Source organism: Mercenaria mercenaria, chromosome 9 (assembly GCF_021730395.1).
Source record: "Mercenaria mercenaria strain notata chromosome 9, MADL_Memer_1, whole genome shotgun sequence".
In the NCBI taxonomy this organism is placed as follows: domain Eukaryota; kingdom Metazoa; phylum Mollusca; class Bivalvia; order Venerida; family Veneridae; genus Mercenaria; species Mercenaria mercenaria.
Genome location: NC_069369.1, coordinates 57,855,433 through 57,876,002, shown reverse-complemented (window position 1 = coordinate 57,876,002; position 20,570 = coordinate 57,855,433). Strand labels below are relative to the sequence as shown.

Here is a 20,570-nt window from a genome sequence, read left to right as displayed (position 1 = left end):
CGTAACGCTCGCCGCGATGACGCCATATATTTAGCATATCAAAGCAGAAACGTAACTCATCCGTGAACAAGACACAATGCTGCTGACGCTGCGTCCATCGCATATGATGACGACACTAAATGACGCGATTTCTCCAACGTTGTGGTGTTACCATCTTGCCTCGATATGCATCATAGCTACATAACCCACTTTCATGGAAGCGGCGACATATAGTTGACTCACTGACACGTTGCCCAAGGACATGCAGTCTCTCGAGCAACCTGTACTACAGTGCAAAACCTGTTACGCAATTGCGAAGGCATAATATGCCGGTCCTGTTGACTTGATGTGATTCTCGGACGTCCAGAATGTTCTCTGTCACTCACAGACCCAGTTGCATTGTGCCGTTTGACAAGTTTTCTAATTGTGCGATGTGTGCAATTCATCTGACGTGCCACCTGCCGATAAGACGTACCACCCCGACCATGCCTACGGCTTGGGTACAATGAACGTCATTCAAACGGGCCATTTTAGTGCAGTAATAAACAAGAGCTGTCCGTAAGACAGCGCGCTCCACTATTCGGCAATTTGACAGTAAAATGAATATATGTCTCAATAAGAGACCTCTACTTTAAAAGGAAGATACACCAAGGGGCATAATTCTGTCAAGAACACAAACTAGAGTTATTGGGATTGTTACCACACATGCAGATGATGATGGTAAAAATATATTTTGAGTTTCAAGTCATTATCTTATTTATACCAAAGTTATGTTCAGAAAAACAAAGTTTGACAAAACATTAAAGTATGAAAGGGGCATAATTTGGTCAAAAATACAAATCAGAGTTATGGGGGTTGTTACCATACATGCAGATGATGATGATAATAGTAAAGATACATTTTAAGTTTCAAGTCTTTATCTTATATTGCACTAAAGTTACATCCAGAAAGCAAAGATTGCCAAAAAACTTTAAGTATGAAAGGGGCATAATTCTGTCAAAAATACAGTTAGAGTTATGGGGATTGTAACCACACATGCAGATAATGATTATAAAGAAATATTTTAAATTTCAAATCGTTATCTTTTAAAGTACCAAAGATCACACCCTATAAACGACTGTAGCCCCCTTCTTCCTCTTGCGAGTGATCAAAACAATAAACAGACACGCGAAAGGTAAGAATCGTCTTCAAATTCATTATTTTGCTTTACACTGTATGTATATTAAAGTTTAACGATAAGTCTAACATAAATATGTGTATATGGTGATATAATAGATGAAACTGACAGGTAATGATTACAAAATGTTGACTGATCACACTCATTGCATGAAAATTCACTCGACCAAGTCACGAAACTGATGAATATCACGCCAAACTGATTTGTAATCCAATTATCCATGATGCTTTCTGTAATATGTATGCATACTCCATAAATATATGTAAATAAAATGTTTCGTATTTATTGTGTTTCTGAATGAAATTGATTTTCATCTAGTTTGTGTAAAAACACTAACTGTATGCCGACTTGCCAATTTTGATATTTGATCTGAACGCGTATTTGTGAGTGATACTGTATTCCATCTTGCGAGTACAGCAGGCGATTTATGTCCTTTAAAGGCGTAAATGAAATTTTAAAAAAATGCATACACAGTTGTTTCTTTTGATCAGTCGTCGTGTTTATAATGTCATTTAATGTCGAACCCCTCGTGCGATGATTGTACTAATCCACTGGGGGGTGGGGATGTAGTGTCTGTGACTCGCTATACTACTTAATTAAATAATTAATTGAATGCTTCAGCGTTGTTTACATGTATTCAGTGTTGGTTTTACACACATATGTCACAAACTGACATACGGGCCTCATGGATCTGTAGTGTAAATACAGGTATTGCATCATCTTTTTGTAAATTTTTGAGTTATTGAGGTAAATGTTAGATTTTACGCATAAATTACCTCTCATGTTTTTCTGTATTTCATAACTTAAATTTCCAAGTAAATTTTATTAAGTTCGGTTCAGTAACAAGAAAGTTGGTATTTTATAAACTTCAGTACTTAATGTTTTTATCCCCAAAACCACTATAACGGGCCTTAAATTGTAAATTTCAATCCGCGCCAAAGTAGTCAGACTTCCCGGCTATATCGTGATTCCCGTAAAAATGCAAATAGTCAGAGTACACGCATAAGCCGTGAGTCCCATGAAATTTAGTATTTGGCGGGACATTACCCTACAAATAGATTGGACTAGATTGCCTAGTGCACACCACTTTCGACATTAGACGAATTTACATCAAATTGATATTATGTTCATGCTAGCTTTTGTATTACGTTTATTTCGCATTGCATCATATTAATTTGTGATTGTAAATAATAGCTGCAGTTTATCATTTCCTTATCTATAATTTTTCATCATAAGCTTTCATATCTTTTCCATACTTTTAACTTTAGACTTGTTAGTAATTTTAGAAATAATGGAAGTAATAAGTGACTGTGACGTATTTTAATCACGTGACGTATGAACTTAGTAGCACATATATTTTGTATAAGTAGCACGTATTATTTATGGGAGCCTACGGAGGTATGGTGTACCCAAAGGAGCAGTTTTATGCCCTTACTTATTTGTTTTGCTATGGTGCTTACCATATGTTATATATTTTAGCTTCTTTCACCAGACGACTTTTACCTGGTGATGCTGTCACGACCGGGAAGTACAATACCCGAGGTTCATTTGTCTTCACTAGCCTGGATGTGATTTTCCCAGCGCAGAGCTTTTGTCCCATGGTTGTGTCGTAAACAGCAAAGACGATGATTTTTGTGATCAACTGAAGTCAGCTCAGGGATGCAATCACCTACCATCATAGGGAGCCAAAACGGAGTCAACGTATTCACGGTTTAAAGGGACTTTACTTGAAGATGTGTTGTATTTTTGTGCTAATTAAAGTTCAAAGTTAACGGAAACATCTGTGTCAACGAACAGTCAGTGTTAGAACTTCATAAAAGAGTTACTGAGCTCAGATGTTTTTCTTTCTTTCTTATAATAAGATTTTTTTTTCACTTTTCATTTATTCATTGTAAATAATCATTTTCTGTAAATAAATTTGTAAATATTGTAATGGGTGTTGATTTGTTCTGATAGTTATTGTCCCCGGTACGTCCATCCTGTCACAACATATACTATCATAAAATACGAATTAGAAACTGAAAGTATAAACAGGGTCCCTACTATTTTATGCAAGAAATGAACCGTCGATTCCCTACGGAAATCACGGTTACCTGACGATTTTAAAATAAATATGAGATGAGACAGGATGGGGACTATAGGTTGACTCCCGTCTGTCTGTCCGTCTGCAACAAAATGATCCTCTGATTTTTTTAAAAATCTACATTTTTGTATTTCACCCGCAAGTATCCTGCGAATAAACGTATAAATAGGAAAAGATAACGAAAACATTACCGGAAAAGTCAATTAAGTCCTACTAGTAATTCAGAGTTACTTCATGGTAAACCAGTCAACATGGTTAAAAGTAGTACAGTGGAGTCCGCTTATTTGCATACCCAATTTGTCAAAGCAAAATATGCGAATAACCGGGCTATTCGTTTATCCGAATATACGTATATGGCTTCTGTTTCGGTATGCTTCGGCTGCTCTAGGAGCAATGGTTATTACTTTGAATCAATACGGCAACATTAATTAGAAAATGTGTCACTAATGGAGTGATTAATCATACCTGTGTATGTTTTAAACAGATAAAGCTGTAAACGACAGTATTTTTTATTTACCACTGACTGGAATTTACCCGCGAATCGTACAGATATCAAAACGCCATGCCGGTAATTTTCCATTCCACGAGCACGTGCGACCTATCGTAATGCCTAACTTACAACGCCGTTACTTTTGTTCATCGACACGTATACAAAAAACGCGCGTCACGCATTCAATTTTTTATTTTATCGCTTCAAATTTTCAACACCGATTTGAGAAGTAATATAGTTTGAATTCTATAATGATTTAAAAAAGGTTTTAACAGAAATGTTGGCAAAATTCTATAAAAACGGTCGAATTTTCATAAAATTACTTGCAAAATTTCAAACAGCGCGATCCTAAATACTTATTACTTTCTAAAAGTAAATAGATGATACAAACTATGGGCATAAAATTCAGACTTTTGACCAGAAAGTACAAAAAACAGAATAGAAAAATCTTAAATAATGAAAAGGCAGCAGCAATTTAAAAATATGAAGTAAAACGATTTTTGCACAGATTTCTGTTACGCGACCTCGTGAACATACATAGAAAATCGGTTAAAAACAAAACAATAATGTTGTTGCGTATTTTTAATAAGTTTTGAATGAATCTTTGTACATGTACATGTATTTTTTGACACGACACTTTATAATAAGATATTCTTCTCAAACCATTTTGTAATTTCCTTCAGGGCAAATAGGTCACAGGGGTAAGAAATCCGCTATTATAGTTTGACACGTTTACCTGTCAGTTTATACGGGATATTGCACATTTGCTTTAACAAATTAAAAAGAAGCTTTTTTATTGATTGTTACAACACTAGATCTACTTCTCAGCACTTAAGAACCGAGGCGGTACGATCAAACAGTGATGTGCAACATGGCGCGAAAACATGACGTAATGCCACGAAAATCTCGGGGAAACTATACAGCTTTGATCTCCACTTCTAATGTCATGATACCAACAAACTTCTTTTAGCTCTTTGAAGGGGTGTTAATTGATGATGAAAACAAGGCCAATTACATTGTTTATCAACAGAATAATTACGATAATCGTCAAGGATTTTTTTTTTCGCTTTCAACGCGGGTGGGTGGGGGATGTTACCCGACATTCATTCCGCAAAAACGTACAACAAAAGGTCTTAAATTCTCGTGCAGATCGATAAAAGTGTAACAATACGTCACCTGTACATACTTAACGTATTTAAATTACCAATTTACCTGAGTGATTCACACGTTGACGAATCTGTCACGCACCGCTTGTCACCTAGGCGACGTGAAACAGCTGATCGGCTAGAGTAATTCACAGTAAATTTTTGGCATCTTTTGATAATTTTTATCGCTGTTTGCGACCAAATTAGTGGACTTTTAGCCAAATGTTTTATGCAATTAAGCGGGACGGATTAAAAATTCAATGCAATTATGCGAAAAACTTTAAAGGTAATTATATAGGGATCGATCGGTGCTTCAAGTTCGTATGCGAATATCCGGGATATGCGATTAACCGATATGCAATTAAGTGGAACGTACTGTACAACTATTTTGTCCCGATTCCCCCTTCCTCAATAATAACATAAACATGTTATCGTTACAAATACCGTGCGCGAGTAGTACAGCCATCGTGATTACTACCTGTCAAGATTTACTGCTATTTCTCAAGTTAGAAATAATTTACATTTGATAGTGATAATACGTCAGGAATCTGTCCTTGCGGATTTGACCTGGTGACCTAGTTTTTGAGCCCGGATGACCCACTATTAAACTCATCCAAGATTCTATTGATGGTAACATTATGACCAAGTTTCATTAAGATTGGACCAAAAGTGTGACCTCTCAGTGTTAACAGTCAAATAGTTGACGACGGACGAGGACGACGGACACAGGGTGATCACAAAAGCTCACCTTGAGCACTTCTTGCTCAGATGAGGGAATAAACCCTCATTTTTTCCTCTAATGACACTTCTGCTTGTAAAATGGGAACATTCCATTCGCACAATGTATTTTCAGTAAAATAAGACAAGTTTCATGTTAAAGTTCGTGTGTTTATGACAAATACAAAGACAAAACTAAAATAATGATGTTTACCCTGCGACGCTGTCAAGAAAGCGATCCCCAAAGGATTAGTGGATTCAGTTTGGCGCCGTTTCACTCCAAATCACCCCATTCACTGTTCATATTTTCACACCTTATTAATTGTAGTTGCGATTATATACTGGTTTCAATGGTTTGAAATTCTAGAAAGTATAGAATTGTATGCGATACATCGTCTAATTATGGTCTCATGATGGTGAACATTTGTGCCAAGTTATTTCAAAATCCCTTAATGCATAAAGAAGTTACGACACTGACACAAAGAAAAGAAGACCATGTTTCACCTTTAAGTGTTACTTTAAAAAGAAGAGGGAAAATAATAAGATGGACATTAAGTACATATTGCCGATGTTTGTACGTAATCTTTGAGAGAGGTAGGTGCAATAGCACTGAAGTAATTGCACAATCAAATATATGAGGACACATATACAAACAGACCGAACAGACAAACCGCATGTTGACTGCAATATTCCACCATCCTTCAAACTTTGTTTGCGGGTTATAATTATGAAGAAGTACTACAGGAGCATAGGAAACGCCGATATTTTATAAAGAAGTCACTCACAAACAGGCATACAGTCTTTTTACGAAACTCGCAAGGACTTGTACAGTATTTAAGCAAGCATGCATACAATCAGGAAATAATACCGAATCTTCTTTCATTGACGGTTATAAACAAATTGGAGAATTTACCAATGACTTGATTTAATTTTACCAAACTAGTATTGTTTCTTTATCCATGAAACAGTGAAATTTACAGGTAGGTCATTCTTCAAGCAAGAAAATAAGTACTTTTGATGCCGACAATTTACAATTCTGGACAAAATCAGTGATCAATCCACATTTTTTGCTATAATTCTACCTGTCATCAGACTAACACATTATATACAGAAACAAATCATGTTCAGCTTCCAATAAAATGTAAATATACATACCTTCAAAGCAAATCAGTCACTTTAAAATGTTATTTTTTAACTTTTAGCTGTCAGTTTATTGTTTTGATCACTCGCAAGAGGAAGAGGGGGCTACAGTCGTTTATAGGGTGTGAAGATATGTTTATAAATGAAGCTGTCAAAAAAATTTAACATGAAAATAATTCCAAGTTTAACAATTTTGTGACCTTTACCTGAGGTATAATGGGCCCAGCCCCTGCACATACTTTGTTTGTATGCTGGACATTGTTTATGTGAACTTACAGTAAGATATAAGCAATAGTAACAAAGATATGACAGAAAAACAAAGGTTGCTGAAAAACTTTAACCTTAAAAATAACCTAAGCATAACACCCTGGTGACCTTGACCTTGGGTATAATGGGCACAGCCCCTGCACATACTTTGTTTGTATGCTGGACAATGTTTATGTGAAGTTACAGTAAGATATAAGCAGTAGTAACAAAGATATGACAGAACAAGAGCTGTCACTAATGGTGACAAATGCCCCCGCAGCACCTTGACCTTTGACCTGGTGACCCCAAAGTCAGTAAGGGTGGTGTACTCAATAAGTACTATCAGCATGCGAAGTTTGAAGGTCCTGGATGCAGTGGTTCGCGAGTAAAGTGCCTTCATGCAGAAAGTTAACGTTGACCCCTGTGACCTTGACCTTTAACCTGGTGACCCCAAAGTCAGTAGGGGTGGTGTACTCAGTAAGTACTATCAGCATGTGAAGTTTGAAGGTCCTGGGTGCAGTGGTTTGCGAGTAGTGCCTTCATGCAAAAAGTTAACATTGGCCACTGTGACCTTGACCTTTGACCAAGTGACCCCAAAGTCAGTAGGAGTGGTGTACTCAATAAGTACTATCAGCATGTGAAGTTTGAAGGTCCTGGGTGCTGTGGTTTACGAGTAAAGTGCCTTCATGCAAAAAGTTAACGTTGGCCCCTGTGACCTTGACCTTTGACCTGGTGACCCCAAAGTCAATAGTGATGGTGTACTCAATAAGTACTATCAGCACGTGAAGTTTGAAGGTCCTGAGTGCAGTGGTTCGCAAGTAAAGTGCCTTCATGCAAAAAGTTAACGTTGGCCCCTGTGACCTTGACCTGGTGACCCCAAAGTCAGTAGGGGCGGTGTACTCAATAAGTACTATCTGCATGTTTGAAGGTCCTTGGTGCAGTGGTTCGCGAGTAAAGTGCCTTCATGCAAAAAGTTAACGTTGTGACTAACGAACGAACGAACTAACTAACCGACGGACAGTTGAAAACTAATATGCCTCCCTTCGGGGGCATAAAAACAAAGGTTGCCAAAAAACTTTAACCTTAAAAATAACCAAAGTATAACACCTTGGTGATCTTGACCTTGGGTATAATGGGCCCAGCCCCTGCATATACTTTGTTTGCAGCGGTTTTTTTCGGCCGTTTTTATAGCCGTTATTCGGCTATATTCCCAATGCCAAAAAGTATGTATTTTTCCCAAAATGAGTGCAAAAATTCCCAGTCTACATTCTGAAAAAAAAATTTCATCAAAATTGAACAAACATTGACCAAATTATGGACAATTTTGTAATGGAAGTATGTTAAAAGAGGTTGTACAATGTGAAACAAGTGTATGAGAGAGTGCTTAAACACATCTTTACTATATCCTATGGGACTAAATATTTCCCAATTTGGAACATTTACTCGTCAAAATTCCCAATTTTGGGGGTACAGGCTGTGTTCCCAAATTAGCTAGAAAAAACCCTGGTTTGTATGCTGGACAATGTTTATGTGAAGTTACAGTAAGATATAAGCAATAGTAACAAAGACATGACAGAAAAACAAAGCTTGTCAAAAAACATTAAAAGGTGACATGCCGATGCTGGGGCGAGTAGAATACCCCCCTGTTCTCTGAATAGTGCAGCTAACAAAAACTATGGCGTTTTTCTGTAATATTCTTACACTGATTGATAACACACAAAAAGCTTTGTAATGAACTCTTGTGCTACAGTCATTTGTAAAAAGGCCCATTTTGCACGTGCACCATGAGCAAGCCAAGCGACAGTTATATTCCATATATTTAACCTTAATATCATCCAGTGATGACCATAAAACCAGTTTTTACCATTTAATTCTTAGGACAAAGTAAAATAATATCCAGAGTGGGTACTTTCTTATGACGGGGAGTATATTTCCGTTAATGTAATAAGCGTAGATTGGGACATAACTGTTTATCCGGTGGATAATGTTATTTGGTAGCTGATCTGAGTAAATTCTCAACATCATAAGTCGTCATTCTATAATGACAGTGTGTTACTTTTTATCTACATAACTATTAAAACAAATTGAAATCTTGAGCAATGTCCCTTTCAGAATATTATAAGATAACATACCGTCTCGACCGCAAAACGTAAAGCAGGAGGAAATGTGTCAACATTTATAATAATGCCAAGAAGGGATGAGGAATCACATGTGTCATCAAAACCTGTGTACTGTGCCATGTGGGTCTGCAAGAAAAGCTTAGAGAGGTCCACCTCATTATGTACTCTGTAATCATATTTCTGTATGTCTCGTCTACCTCGTATCTTTGGAATGGTAGAATTGTTGTTGACAGCTTCATAGTTTAATTCTTTATTTGTTGGAGTGTATCTCCGGAGGTAATGTGCAAAGGTCTGTGTGTCAATGCTGTCTGAAAGCTTCAAGTTTGCATATAGTCTCTGCATGGTTTGAGGAACATACTTTCTCAAAGTAGGGGAGATAATTTTGTGTAAACATACTCCAACAATAAGCCATCGCACTTCATCATCTTCTAAAGGAGTACCTACAATTAAGACAAGTTTAGCTGTAATTTAATACATATGATGGCTTACTCTTGTATGTCCCATCTGTACACTTCTCATTTTCATATATTAAACCTTGTATGATTACACATACGCATGCAGTCCTACAAATTTTTGAACAAAATGCAAAATCAGCCATGTTTACAAGCATAAACAAGAGGACCATGATGGTCCTGAATCGCTCACCTCTTCCCACATGACCCAGTTTTGAGTATGACGTCGTTTTTTCTATTATTTGACATAGTGACCTAGTTTTTGAGCTCATGTGATCCAGTTTTGAATCTGACCTAGATATTATCAAGATAAAAATTCTGACCAATTTTCATGAAGATCCATTGAAAAATATGGTATCTAGAGAGGTCACAAGGTTTTTCTATTATTTGACCTATTGACGAAATTTTCGAAGGTACCTGACCCTGTTTTGAACTTTACCTAGATATCATCAAGGTGAACATTCTCACTAATTTTCATGAAGATCTCATGAAAAATATGGCCTCTAAAGAGGTCACAAGGTTTTTCTATTTTTATACCTACTGGCCTAGTTTTTGACCGCACATGACCCAGTTTCGAAACTGACCTAGATATCATCAAGGTGAACATTCAGATCAATTTTCATGAAGATCCATTGAAAAATATGGCCTCTAGAGAGGTCAAAAGATTTTAATAATTTTTAACCTACTGACCTAGTTTTTGACCAAAGTTGACCCAGTTTCAAACTTGACCTAGATATCATCAAGATGAACATTCAGACCAACTTTCATACAGATCCCATGAAAAGTATGGCCTCTAGAGAGGTCACAAAGTTTTTTTATTATTTGACCTACTGACCTAGTTTTTTATGGCACGTGACCCAGTTTCAAAACTGACCTAGATATCATCAAGGTGACCAATTTTCATGAAGATCCATTCAAGGGTATGGCCTCTAGAGAGGTCACAAGGTTTTTCTATTTCAAGACCTACTGACTAGTTTTTGATCGCAGTTGACCCAGTTTCAAACTTGACCTATATATCATAAAGATAAACATTCAGACCAACTTTCATACAGATCCCATGAAAAATATGGCCTCTAGAGAGGTCACAACGTTTTTTCATTATTTGACCTACTGACCTACTTTTTGACGGCATGTGACCCACTTTCGAAACTGACCTAGATATCATCAAGATGAACATTCTGACCAATTTTTATGGAGATCCATTCATAAATATGGCCTCTAGAGAGGTCACAAGGTTTTTCTATTTTTAGACCTACTGACCTAGTTTTTGACCGCACATGACCCTGTTTCGTACTTGACCTAGATATAATCAAGATGAACATTCAGACCAACTTTCATACAGATCCCATGAAAAATATGGCCTCTAGAGAGGTCACAAGGTTTTTCTATTATTTGACCTACTGACCTAGTTTTTGATGGCATGTGACCCACTTTCAAACTTGACCTAGATATCATCAAGATGAACATTCAGACCAACTTTCATACAGATCCCATGAAACATACGGCCTCTAGAGAGGTCACAAGGTTTTTCTATTATTTGACCTGCTGACCTAGTTTTTGATGGCACGTGGCCCACTTCCGAATCTGACCTAGATATCATCAAGATGAACATTCTGACCAATTTTCATGCAGATCCCATTAAAAAATATGGCCTCTACAGAGGTCACAAGGTTTTTCTATTATTTGACCTACTGACCTAGTTTAGGATCGGACGTGACCCAGTTTCGAATCTGATCTAGATATCACCAAGATGAACATTCTGACCAATTTTCATGCAGATCCCATGAAAAATACGTCCTCTACAGAGGTCACAAGGTTTTTCTATTATTTGACTTACTGACCTAGTTTTGGACTGGACGTCACCTAGTTTCTAACTTGACCTAGATATCATCAAGATGAACATTCTGACTAATTTTCATGCAGATCCCATGAAAAATATGACCTCTAGAGAGGTCACAAGGATTTTCTATTATTTGACCTACTGACCTAGTTTTTGACCGCAGTTGACCCAGTTTCGAACTTGATTTAGATATCATCAAGGTGAACATTCTGACCAACTTTCATGAAGATCCATTGAAAAGTATGGCCTCTAGAGAGGTCACAAGGTTTTTCTATTTTTAGACCTACTGACCTAGTTTTTACCGGCACGTGACCCAGCTTCGAACTTGACCTAGATATCATCAACGTGAACATTCGGACGACGGACGCCACACGATCACAAAAGCTCACCTTGTCACTTTGTGACAGGTGAGCTAAAAATTGCGTGAAGCTATGAACACTTGTATTTTTTGTAAATTCAGTGGAATGCCATTCATTACAATTTATGGAGTAGTACTTTGCTCTAAGAAAGGTGAGTGGGTGTGTGGCCGAGTGGTTAAGGTCGCTGACTTCAAATCACTTGCCCCTCAACGATTTTGGTTCGAGCCTCACTCAGGGCATTTAATTCTTCATGTGAGGAAGCAATCCAACTGGCTTACGGAAGGTCATTGGTTCTACCCAAGTGCCTGCCCGTGATGACCTTAGGTCTTCCTCCACCATCAAAACTGGAAAGTCGCCGTATGACCTATAATTGTGTCATGCGTTTTTAAACCAAACAAAAAACAAAAATGTATTTTGCTCTGAAATAGCTAAGATATTGCCATCAGGTATGAAGATACTTATTACAAGCAAGGCATACCTTTATTGACATTTTGCCTGCAGGCAATGCTGTTTACATCCTGATCTAACTCAGTATCTTGACACAGTTCTTTTAACGCTTCTAGTTTTCTTTGTTTAGATGATGTCTGTTCTGAGGTTACAGTTTCCTCACTTAAATCTTTGCCGAGTTCCTCATTCCCTGATGATGTATTTGAGGTGGCCATATCTTCCCTTTCAGGTTTAAGTGGAATTCTTTCCACTACAGTGTGTGCAGGTGACTAAAATAGAAACACTAACACTATAAACATTAATAACGATAATAAAAAAGCTTTTGCTACCAGTGTAATATGATCCTCGAATATTCAACGGACATAACTGTAAGAACGTATTTTGCCAAAGTGGTAACCAGAGCAGAGTCACCGAGTGAGACTACTGGTAAGTGTCGAGTCGAGCTCCAAATGAATAGAAGGCAAAGACATATTATTTGTATAGTTAAGAGTTTTAAAAGCAAAAAGGCAATAATTTAGGGAAATACTGACACGACATTATTACACCAATCTAAATGTCATAAACAAATTCTACTTTCATGAGCATGTTCGAAATAATTATGAAGTATTTATCCCAATATCGACGAAGGAAAATACATTAACCCATAATAATTACAATTCATGCCTGTAAGCTTAAACCATATCAAAAAAGAGCAGGCGCAGTGGTTCAGTGGTAACACTGTCAGACTACAAAACCATGGATGCGAGTTCAGTCCCCACTCCTCCAGGTAAAATATATCTAACATTGTGATAAAATTCAAGTGTATATTGTGTTTTACAGCCAGCATGCTAAAGAATCAGGGAAGCTTCAATCTGTATCTTCCCTATCCTCCCACTAAAATTACAAACAATCTTCTCAAGGTGTCGCCCATACTGTTTACCAGAGGGCTGTAATAAAAGCTTAAATACAGACAAACCATATCAACCAAACATACATTTCCACCTATGGTCCGTAGTAAAAAAATGGAAATATGTAAACAAAAGTCATTTACAGAGTGGTGCATATTGAATCCTAATATTTTTGTTCCAAAGGAACACTAAAATACCACTCTTTTATGTAATTTTAGGAAAACTGGTGCATTATATTCATATCAATATTGGTATTATTTCATATTCAATTAAGCTCAAGTTATTGCTCTTGTGCCTGTATCATAGTATGTCACCGTACTGCACTGCTCACTCATACTAAATACCATTACATATATTATATACTATTTCATAAAATTATATCAATGCCATTAAATCTATGCTAAATTTCAAAAATATGTTTTTTTTCTTGAGAAACTAAAGATATATATCTTTTTTCATTACATTTCACATTCTGAAAGTTGAGCTACGGAGATGACGGAAAAGTTACAGAATTCAGTTATCAAATAATTGTGCTATATAGATATGACTTGTGAGTAAATCTTCTTCTATTGTCTAACAGGCGCAGTCAAAACACGTACTGACCTCCAAATTATAGTATCTTTATTATGTCTCCCCCCCCCCCCCCCCACCCCCACCCCCCCTCTTGGGGAGACATACTGTTTTTGCCCTGTCCATCCGTACGTCACACTTCATTTTCGATCAATAACTGGAGAACCATTTGATCTAGAACCTTCAAACTTCATAGGGTTGTAGGGCTGCTGGAGTAGACGACCCCTATTGTTTTTGGGGTCACTCCATCAAAGGTCAAGGTCACAGGGGCCTGAACATTGAAAACCATTTCCAATCAATAACTAGAGAACCACTTGACCCAGAATGTTGAAACTTCATTAGGATGATTGGTCATGTAGAGTAGATGATCCCTTTTGTTTTTGGGGTCACTCTGTTAAAGGTCAAGGTCACAGGGGCCTGAACATTGAAAACCATTTCCGATCAATAACTTGAGTACCACTTGACCCAGAATGTTGAAACTTCATAGGATGATTGTACATGCGAAGTAGATGACCCCTATTGATTTTGGGGTCACTCTGTTAAAGGTCAAGGTCACAGGTGCCTGAACATTGAAAACCACTTCCGGTCAGTAACTTGAGAACCACTTGACCCAGAATGTTGGAACTTAATAGGATGATTGGTCATGCAGAGTAGATGACCCCTATCTGTGTGGTGGGAGACATAATGACACTAGTTTCTGATGGCAGAACATGCTTCATGAGCATGAATTTTACTAAAACACAAGGGCTCGAATCGATGATAAAGCTCGAATCGACAAGAAACAGGCATATATATGATTTGAACATTTAATACCATACGACTTAACAAGAGGGCCATAATGGCCCTATATTATGGCCCTTTACCGCTCACCTGTTATCATTGCACTTAAGGACAAGAAGGTCAAAAAATCCAACAAAGGGAAGAAATTTAACCAAAAAGAAACAAGAGCTGTCACTAATGGTGACAAATGCCCCCGCAGCACCTTGACCTTTGACCTGGTGACCCCAAAGTCAGTAGGGGTGGTGTACTCAGTAAGTACTATCAGCATGTGAAGTTTGAAGGTCCTGGATGAAGTGGTTCGCATGTAAAGTGCCTTCATGCAAAATGTTAACGTTGACCCCCCGTGACCTTGACCTTTGACCTGGTGACCCCAAAGTCAGTAGGGGTGGTGTACTCAATAAGTACTATCAGCATGTGAAGTTTGAAGGTCCTGGGTGCAGTGGTCACGAGTAAAGTGCCTACATGCAAAAAGTTAACGTTGGCCCCTGTGACCTTGACCTTTGACCTGGTGACCCCAAAGTCAGTAGGGGTGGTGTACTCAATAAATACTATCAGCATGTGAAGTTTGAAGGTCCTGGGTGCAGTGGTTCGCGAGTAAAGTGCCTTTATGCAAAAAGTTAACGTTGGTCCCTGTGACCTTGACCTTTAACCTGGTGACCCCAAAGTCAGTAGGGGTGGTGTACTCAATAAGTACTATCAGCATGTGAAGTTTGAAGGTCCTGGGTGCAGTGGTTAGCAAGTAAAGTGCCTTCATGCAAAAAGTTAACGTTGTGACGAACTAACTCAGGGTTTTTTCTAGCTAATTTGGGAATATAGCCTATACCCTCAAAACTGGGAATTTTGACGGATAAATGTTCCAAATTGGGAAATATTTAGTCAAATAGGATATAGTAAGGATGTGTTTAAGCACTTTCTCATAGACTTGTTTCACATTGTGCAACCTCTTTTACATACTTCCATTACAAAATTGTCCATAATTTGGTCAATTTTTGTGCAATTTTGATGAAATTTTTTTCAGAATGTACATTGGGAACTTTTGCACTCATTTTGGGAAAAATACATACTTTTTGGCATTGGGAATACTGCTGAATAACGGCTATAAAAACGGCTGAAAAATAACCCTGTAACTAACTAACTAATGAACGAACGAACGGACGGACAGTTGAAGACTAATATGCCTCCCTTCAGGGGCATAAAAGAAATTCTTACATGGTACAGATATGTCAAAATACCCCCTTAAAATTGGAGGTACATGTATCATTCATGTTGTACCACAGAAAATTGGTCTCGGTTTTTCCCTACGGCCAATAATAAAAAAGTTACTAAATAAGCTATTTATAGTAACATAAAAGGGAAGTAGTTAAAAAATTATTGTAAGTGAACAAAAGAAGGATCTGCCAAATAAAAACAAGAGCACTGCAATGCAATGCAAATGCAGAGCAATACACACACAAAACAAAGTCATATGACCTTTGACCCATAAGTGTGACCTTGACCTTGAAGTAAGCCATCCGAAATATGCGCTCTGCACGTCATTTCGATGAGGTGAACATTTGTTCAGGTTTCTTTGAAATCCTTCAAGAGGTTCAAGAGTTATAGAGCAGAAGGGAAATTGCTAACCAACAGACAGATGGACATCGAGGCGATAACATAATACATCCCTTTGGGTGCATAAAAAGGAATCGAGATCTTATGGTGATACAAGTTGTGTGCAAGTTTGGTTAAAATCAAATCATAAATGAAGCTGCTATTGTGCAGACAAGATCAAAATAATTAATTTTGGCCCTTTCAGGGGCCGTAACTCTGGAATCAATTATAGGATCTGGCCGGTTCAAGAAAAGAACCAAGATCTTATGGTGACACAAGTCTTGTGCAAGTTTGATTAAATTCAAATCATAAATGAAGCTGCTATTGTGCAGACAAGGTCAAAATAGCTAATTCTGGTCCTATCAGGGGCCACAACTCTGGAACCCATAATGGAATCTGGCCAGTTCAAGAAAGGAACCAAGATCTTGTGGTGATACAAGTTGTGTGCAAGTTTGGTTAAAATCAAATCATAAATGAAGCTGCTATTGTGCAGACAAGGTCAAAATAGCTAATTCTGGCCCTATCAGGGGCCATAACTCTGGAACCATAAAGGAATCTGGCCAGTTCAAGAAAGGAACCAAGATCTTGTGGTGATACAAGTTTTGTGCAAGTTGCATGGGTTTAGGGTTAAAATCAAGTCATAAATGAAGCTGCTTAGTGTGCAGACAAGATCAAAATAGCTAATTTTGGCCCTATCAGGGGCCATAACTCTGGAACCCATTATGGGATCTGGCCGGTTCAAGAAAGGAACCGAGATCTTATGGTAACACAAGTTTTGTGCAAGTCTGATTAAATTCAAATCATAAATGAAGCTGCTATTGTGCAGACAAGGTCAAAATATATAATTCTGGCCCTTTCAGGGGCCATAACTCTGGAACCCATAACGGAATCAGGCCAGTTCAAGAAAGGAACCGAGACCTTATAGTGATACAAGTTGTTTGCATGTTTAATAAAAATCAAATCATAAATAAGGCTGCTATTGTACAGACAAGGTCAAAATAGCTAATTTTGGCCCTTTCAGGGGCCATAACTCTGGAACCCATAATGGGATCTGGCCAGTTCAAAAAAGGAACCAAGATCTTATGGTGTTACAAGTTGTGTGCAAGTTTGGTTAAAATAAAATCACAAATGAAACCACTATCGTGCAGGCAAGAAATTGTGGACGGACAACGGACGATCACAAAAGCTCACCCTGTCACTATGTGACAGGTGAGCTAAAAAGCAGTTATTATGGGGTTATTATTTTCATGAAATACTAGCCTATAGAATCACCCAAAAACACATCAAATATAGACCTATATATAAGTATTTAAGTAGGAACTCATTAACACATCAAATATAGACCTATATATAAGTATTTAAGTACTTAAACTGTTGGAACTCATAGTATAACACTATTTGGAAAAGAATGACTGCAATGACTTATGTAATTAGGGGGTTTGTCCCAACCATAACAGTAAACTATGATAAATCATTGCTATAGTTGAAGTAATAGACCTATGTCAGAGAAGTAATTCTGCATGACATATTGTGTGCTACATGTAAAGGCTTAGCTTAATAAAACTTTTTAATCCCTAAATTACCGGCTACCTTAGAAGAAATTGAAACAGGAAAAAGGCAAATAAAAAAATACAACAGAAATTAAAATAAGTTCATTTAAAAACATTTCTTTAATTTACACAAAATATGAAACATATTTCTTATTTTATATGAAATTTAAATGAAAACCGACTATCGGAAATGAAAAACAGGCTAGTCAAGAAGAACCAAGAATAACCAGTTCCAATTCACTAACAGGGGAAATAATTGACTAGCCAGGAAAATTGATGCGGTGGGGGAGGGGGGCAAGAATTGACTAGTTAGTTTCCCCCACCCCCATAAGAATGATCAAAGAGTAACCAGTTGCGATTGGGGGGGAAAAATTGACTGGGGGGGAAAGAACTGACCAGTCAGTTTCTTCCCCGGGGAAAAAACTGACTAGTCAATTCTTTCCCCGGGGAAAAAACTGACTAGTCAATTCTTTCCCCGGGGAAAAAACTAACTAGTCAGTTTTTTCCCTGGGGAAAGAACTGACTGGGGAAAAAACTGACCGTTACACCGGTATCGTGTATTTTACAAGACAAGCACAAGAATAAATTTGCTATTCAGAAATATTTTTCTTCTCGCCATTAAATCATCATTATGCTTGCAATCATGTCTGAAAGACAGAAGTACCTCGATTACGCTGATTTTAAATAGTTGCATGTTGCTTGTGACTCTGTGGACGGACTGTCAGGGGAGGTAACCAGAGTCACGGATTGGGACTACTGTTGAACGTACTCTTTTTTTTCGAGTTTTCACTCCTATTTACAGTTTGCTGTGTTTAAACACTGTAATGGTGGTACGATGTACTAGTACCCGGTACTAGAGCTCTCCAATTATCGTCCTGTAAGTAATTTATCATTTTTATCAAAACTTATTGAGAAAGCTGTTTTTTACAGATTAAACAAACATGTAAATCAAAATAGTCTTTTGCCTAAGAACCAGTCTGCATACAGGAAATACCATTCCTGTGAATCTGCGCTACTTCGGTTAGTCAATAATCTTTTAAGTGGTATGGTGAAAAAGGAAGTCACAACCCTTATGGCGATTGACTTAAGTGTGGCATTTGACACTGTCGACCACGACATTCTTCTAGATGTCCTAAAAGCAAAATATGGTGTCTGTGATATAGCTCTTTAATGGGTAGACTCCTATTTAAGGCCTCGTACTTGTAAGATTAATATCAACAATGTATATTCATCAAACCGCCACCTTGAATACAGTGTGCCCCAGGGCAGTTGCCTTGGTCCTTGGCTGTATCTCACCTATGCTGGAACTCTTTTTGATGTAATTCCAAAATCCATATCAGTCTACGGTTTTGCTGATGATCATATAGCAAATAAAAGCTTTCGTCCTATATCTGTTTCCATAGAATCACAAGCGATCGGAGACCTTGAAAGGTGCGCAGTTATAATCAATGACTGGATGAATAGAAACAAACTGAAAATGAACACTTCCAAAACTGAATTTATTATGTTTCAGGGTTTTTTCTAGCTAATTTGGGAACATAGCCTATACCCCCAAAATTGGGAATTTTGATGCGTAAATGTTCCAAATTGGGAAATATTTAGTCCCATAGGATAAAGTAAGGATGTGTTTAAAGACATTTCTCATACACTTGTTTCACATTTTAGAACATCTTTAACATACTTCCATTACAAAATTGTCCATAATTTGGTCAATTTTTGTGCAATTTTGATGATTTTTTTTTCAGAATGTAGATTGGGAATTTTTGCACTCATTTTGGGAAAAAAACATACTTTTTGGCATTGGGAATATAGCCGAATAACGGCTATAAAAACAGCCGAAAAAAAACCCTGTGTTTGGTAGCAGACCTCAGTTGAACAAATGTTTTACAAATTCCATTAACATTGCTGGTGATGATGTCAAACGTGAAAGCACAATTAGATATCTTGACGAAACTTTGAACTTCAAAGATCATGTAAATCGCAAATGTCGTACAGCCATGTTGAATTACCTACGAATTAAGAACATCCGAAAATACTTAACAAAAGCAGCCACTGAAATTTTAGTTTTGTCTCTAGTTATTTCACATCTGGATTATTGCAATGTCATACTGCATGGCGTAGCTAACTGTGAGGTGCGTAAGATGCAACGTATTCAAAACATGTCCGCAAAACTTGTCCTTAACAGGAGGAAATTTGACAGTTCTGAGAACAAGCATTGTACCACTTACATTGGTTGCCGGTGAAAGCAAGAACTGAGTTCAAGATACTTTCTTTCATGTATAGCTGTTACACTGGCAGAGCACCTCTGTACTTAACAGAATTGCTTACAGAGTAAAAATTTCTGAAGTGTCGTTATGTTGTTCCATACAACAAGTGCAAAACATTCAATGATAGAAGTTTCTGTACTATTGGTCCAAAACTTTGGAATGAACGGCTGTTAGAACTATGCAAAAGTAATTTAATGACGTACTTGACACATTCAAAAAAAATCTTAAGACACTGTATTTTAGAGATTTCTTGGCATTGTTTTAAATTTTTGATAACTGTTTATCATGCGAAAACAGCAGGTGATAGTTCTTAAATTTTTGTAAAAGGTTTTACATTTCAACATTTATATCTCCATGGTTTGTTTAATAAACGCACTTGTTGGTAGGTCTCTATGTGTAGGGTAGTGTGTAGTATTTCTTTCTTAAATAGTATATGATGGCACCATTAACCGGGGATTTGAACCTCTATATGCAGCTCATCAAGGGGAGGGGTGTGGTCATGACTGTTTACAATAAGGCTGCTATTATTATTTTTGTCATTATTAATATTGTTATAATAACTATTATTATTATGTACAACGCCACTGAATATATCATTGTATAAAAATAGGCGTTTAATCAAATTATTCAGTTTCAGTTTCAGATGTTAGATACGGACAATGTCTTGCAAAATAAATGTATAAATATGTAAGAACTCCTGATATGAATGGACTCAGTAATTTAAAACAGTATGT

At 37.2% G+C, this 20,570-nt stretch overlaps 1 protein-coding gene across 1 annotated transcript in view; it reads right to left on the bottom strand.

The window, feature by feature from the left end:
• Positions 1–20,570, bottom strand: part of LOC123547232 (uncharacterized) — a 32,391-nt gene that overhangs the window by 8,985 nt on the left and 2,836 nt on the right. The window contains exons 2-3 of the mRNA XM_053551474.1: positions 12,227–12,464; positions 9,110–9,537 (exon numbers count right to left, since the gene is read on the bottom strand). Of these exons, the coding sequence (XP_053407449.1) occupies positions 9,110–9,537; positions 12,227–12,410 (612 nt within the window). The 5' untranslated portion in view covers positions 12,411–12,464. The remainder of the gene's footprint in view (positions 1–9,109; positions 9,538–12,226; positions 12,465–20,570) is intronic.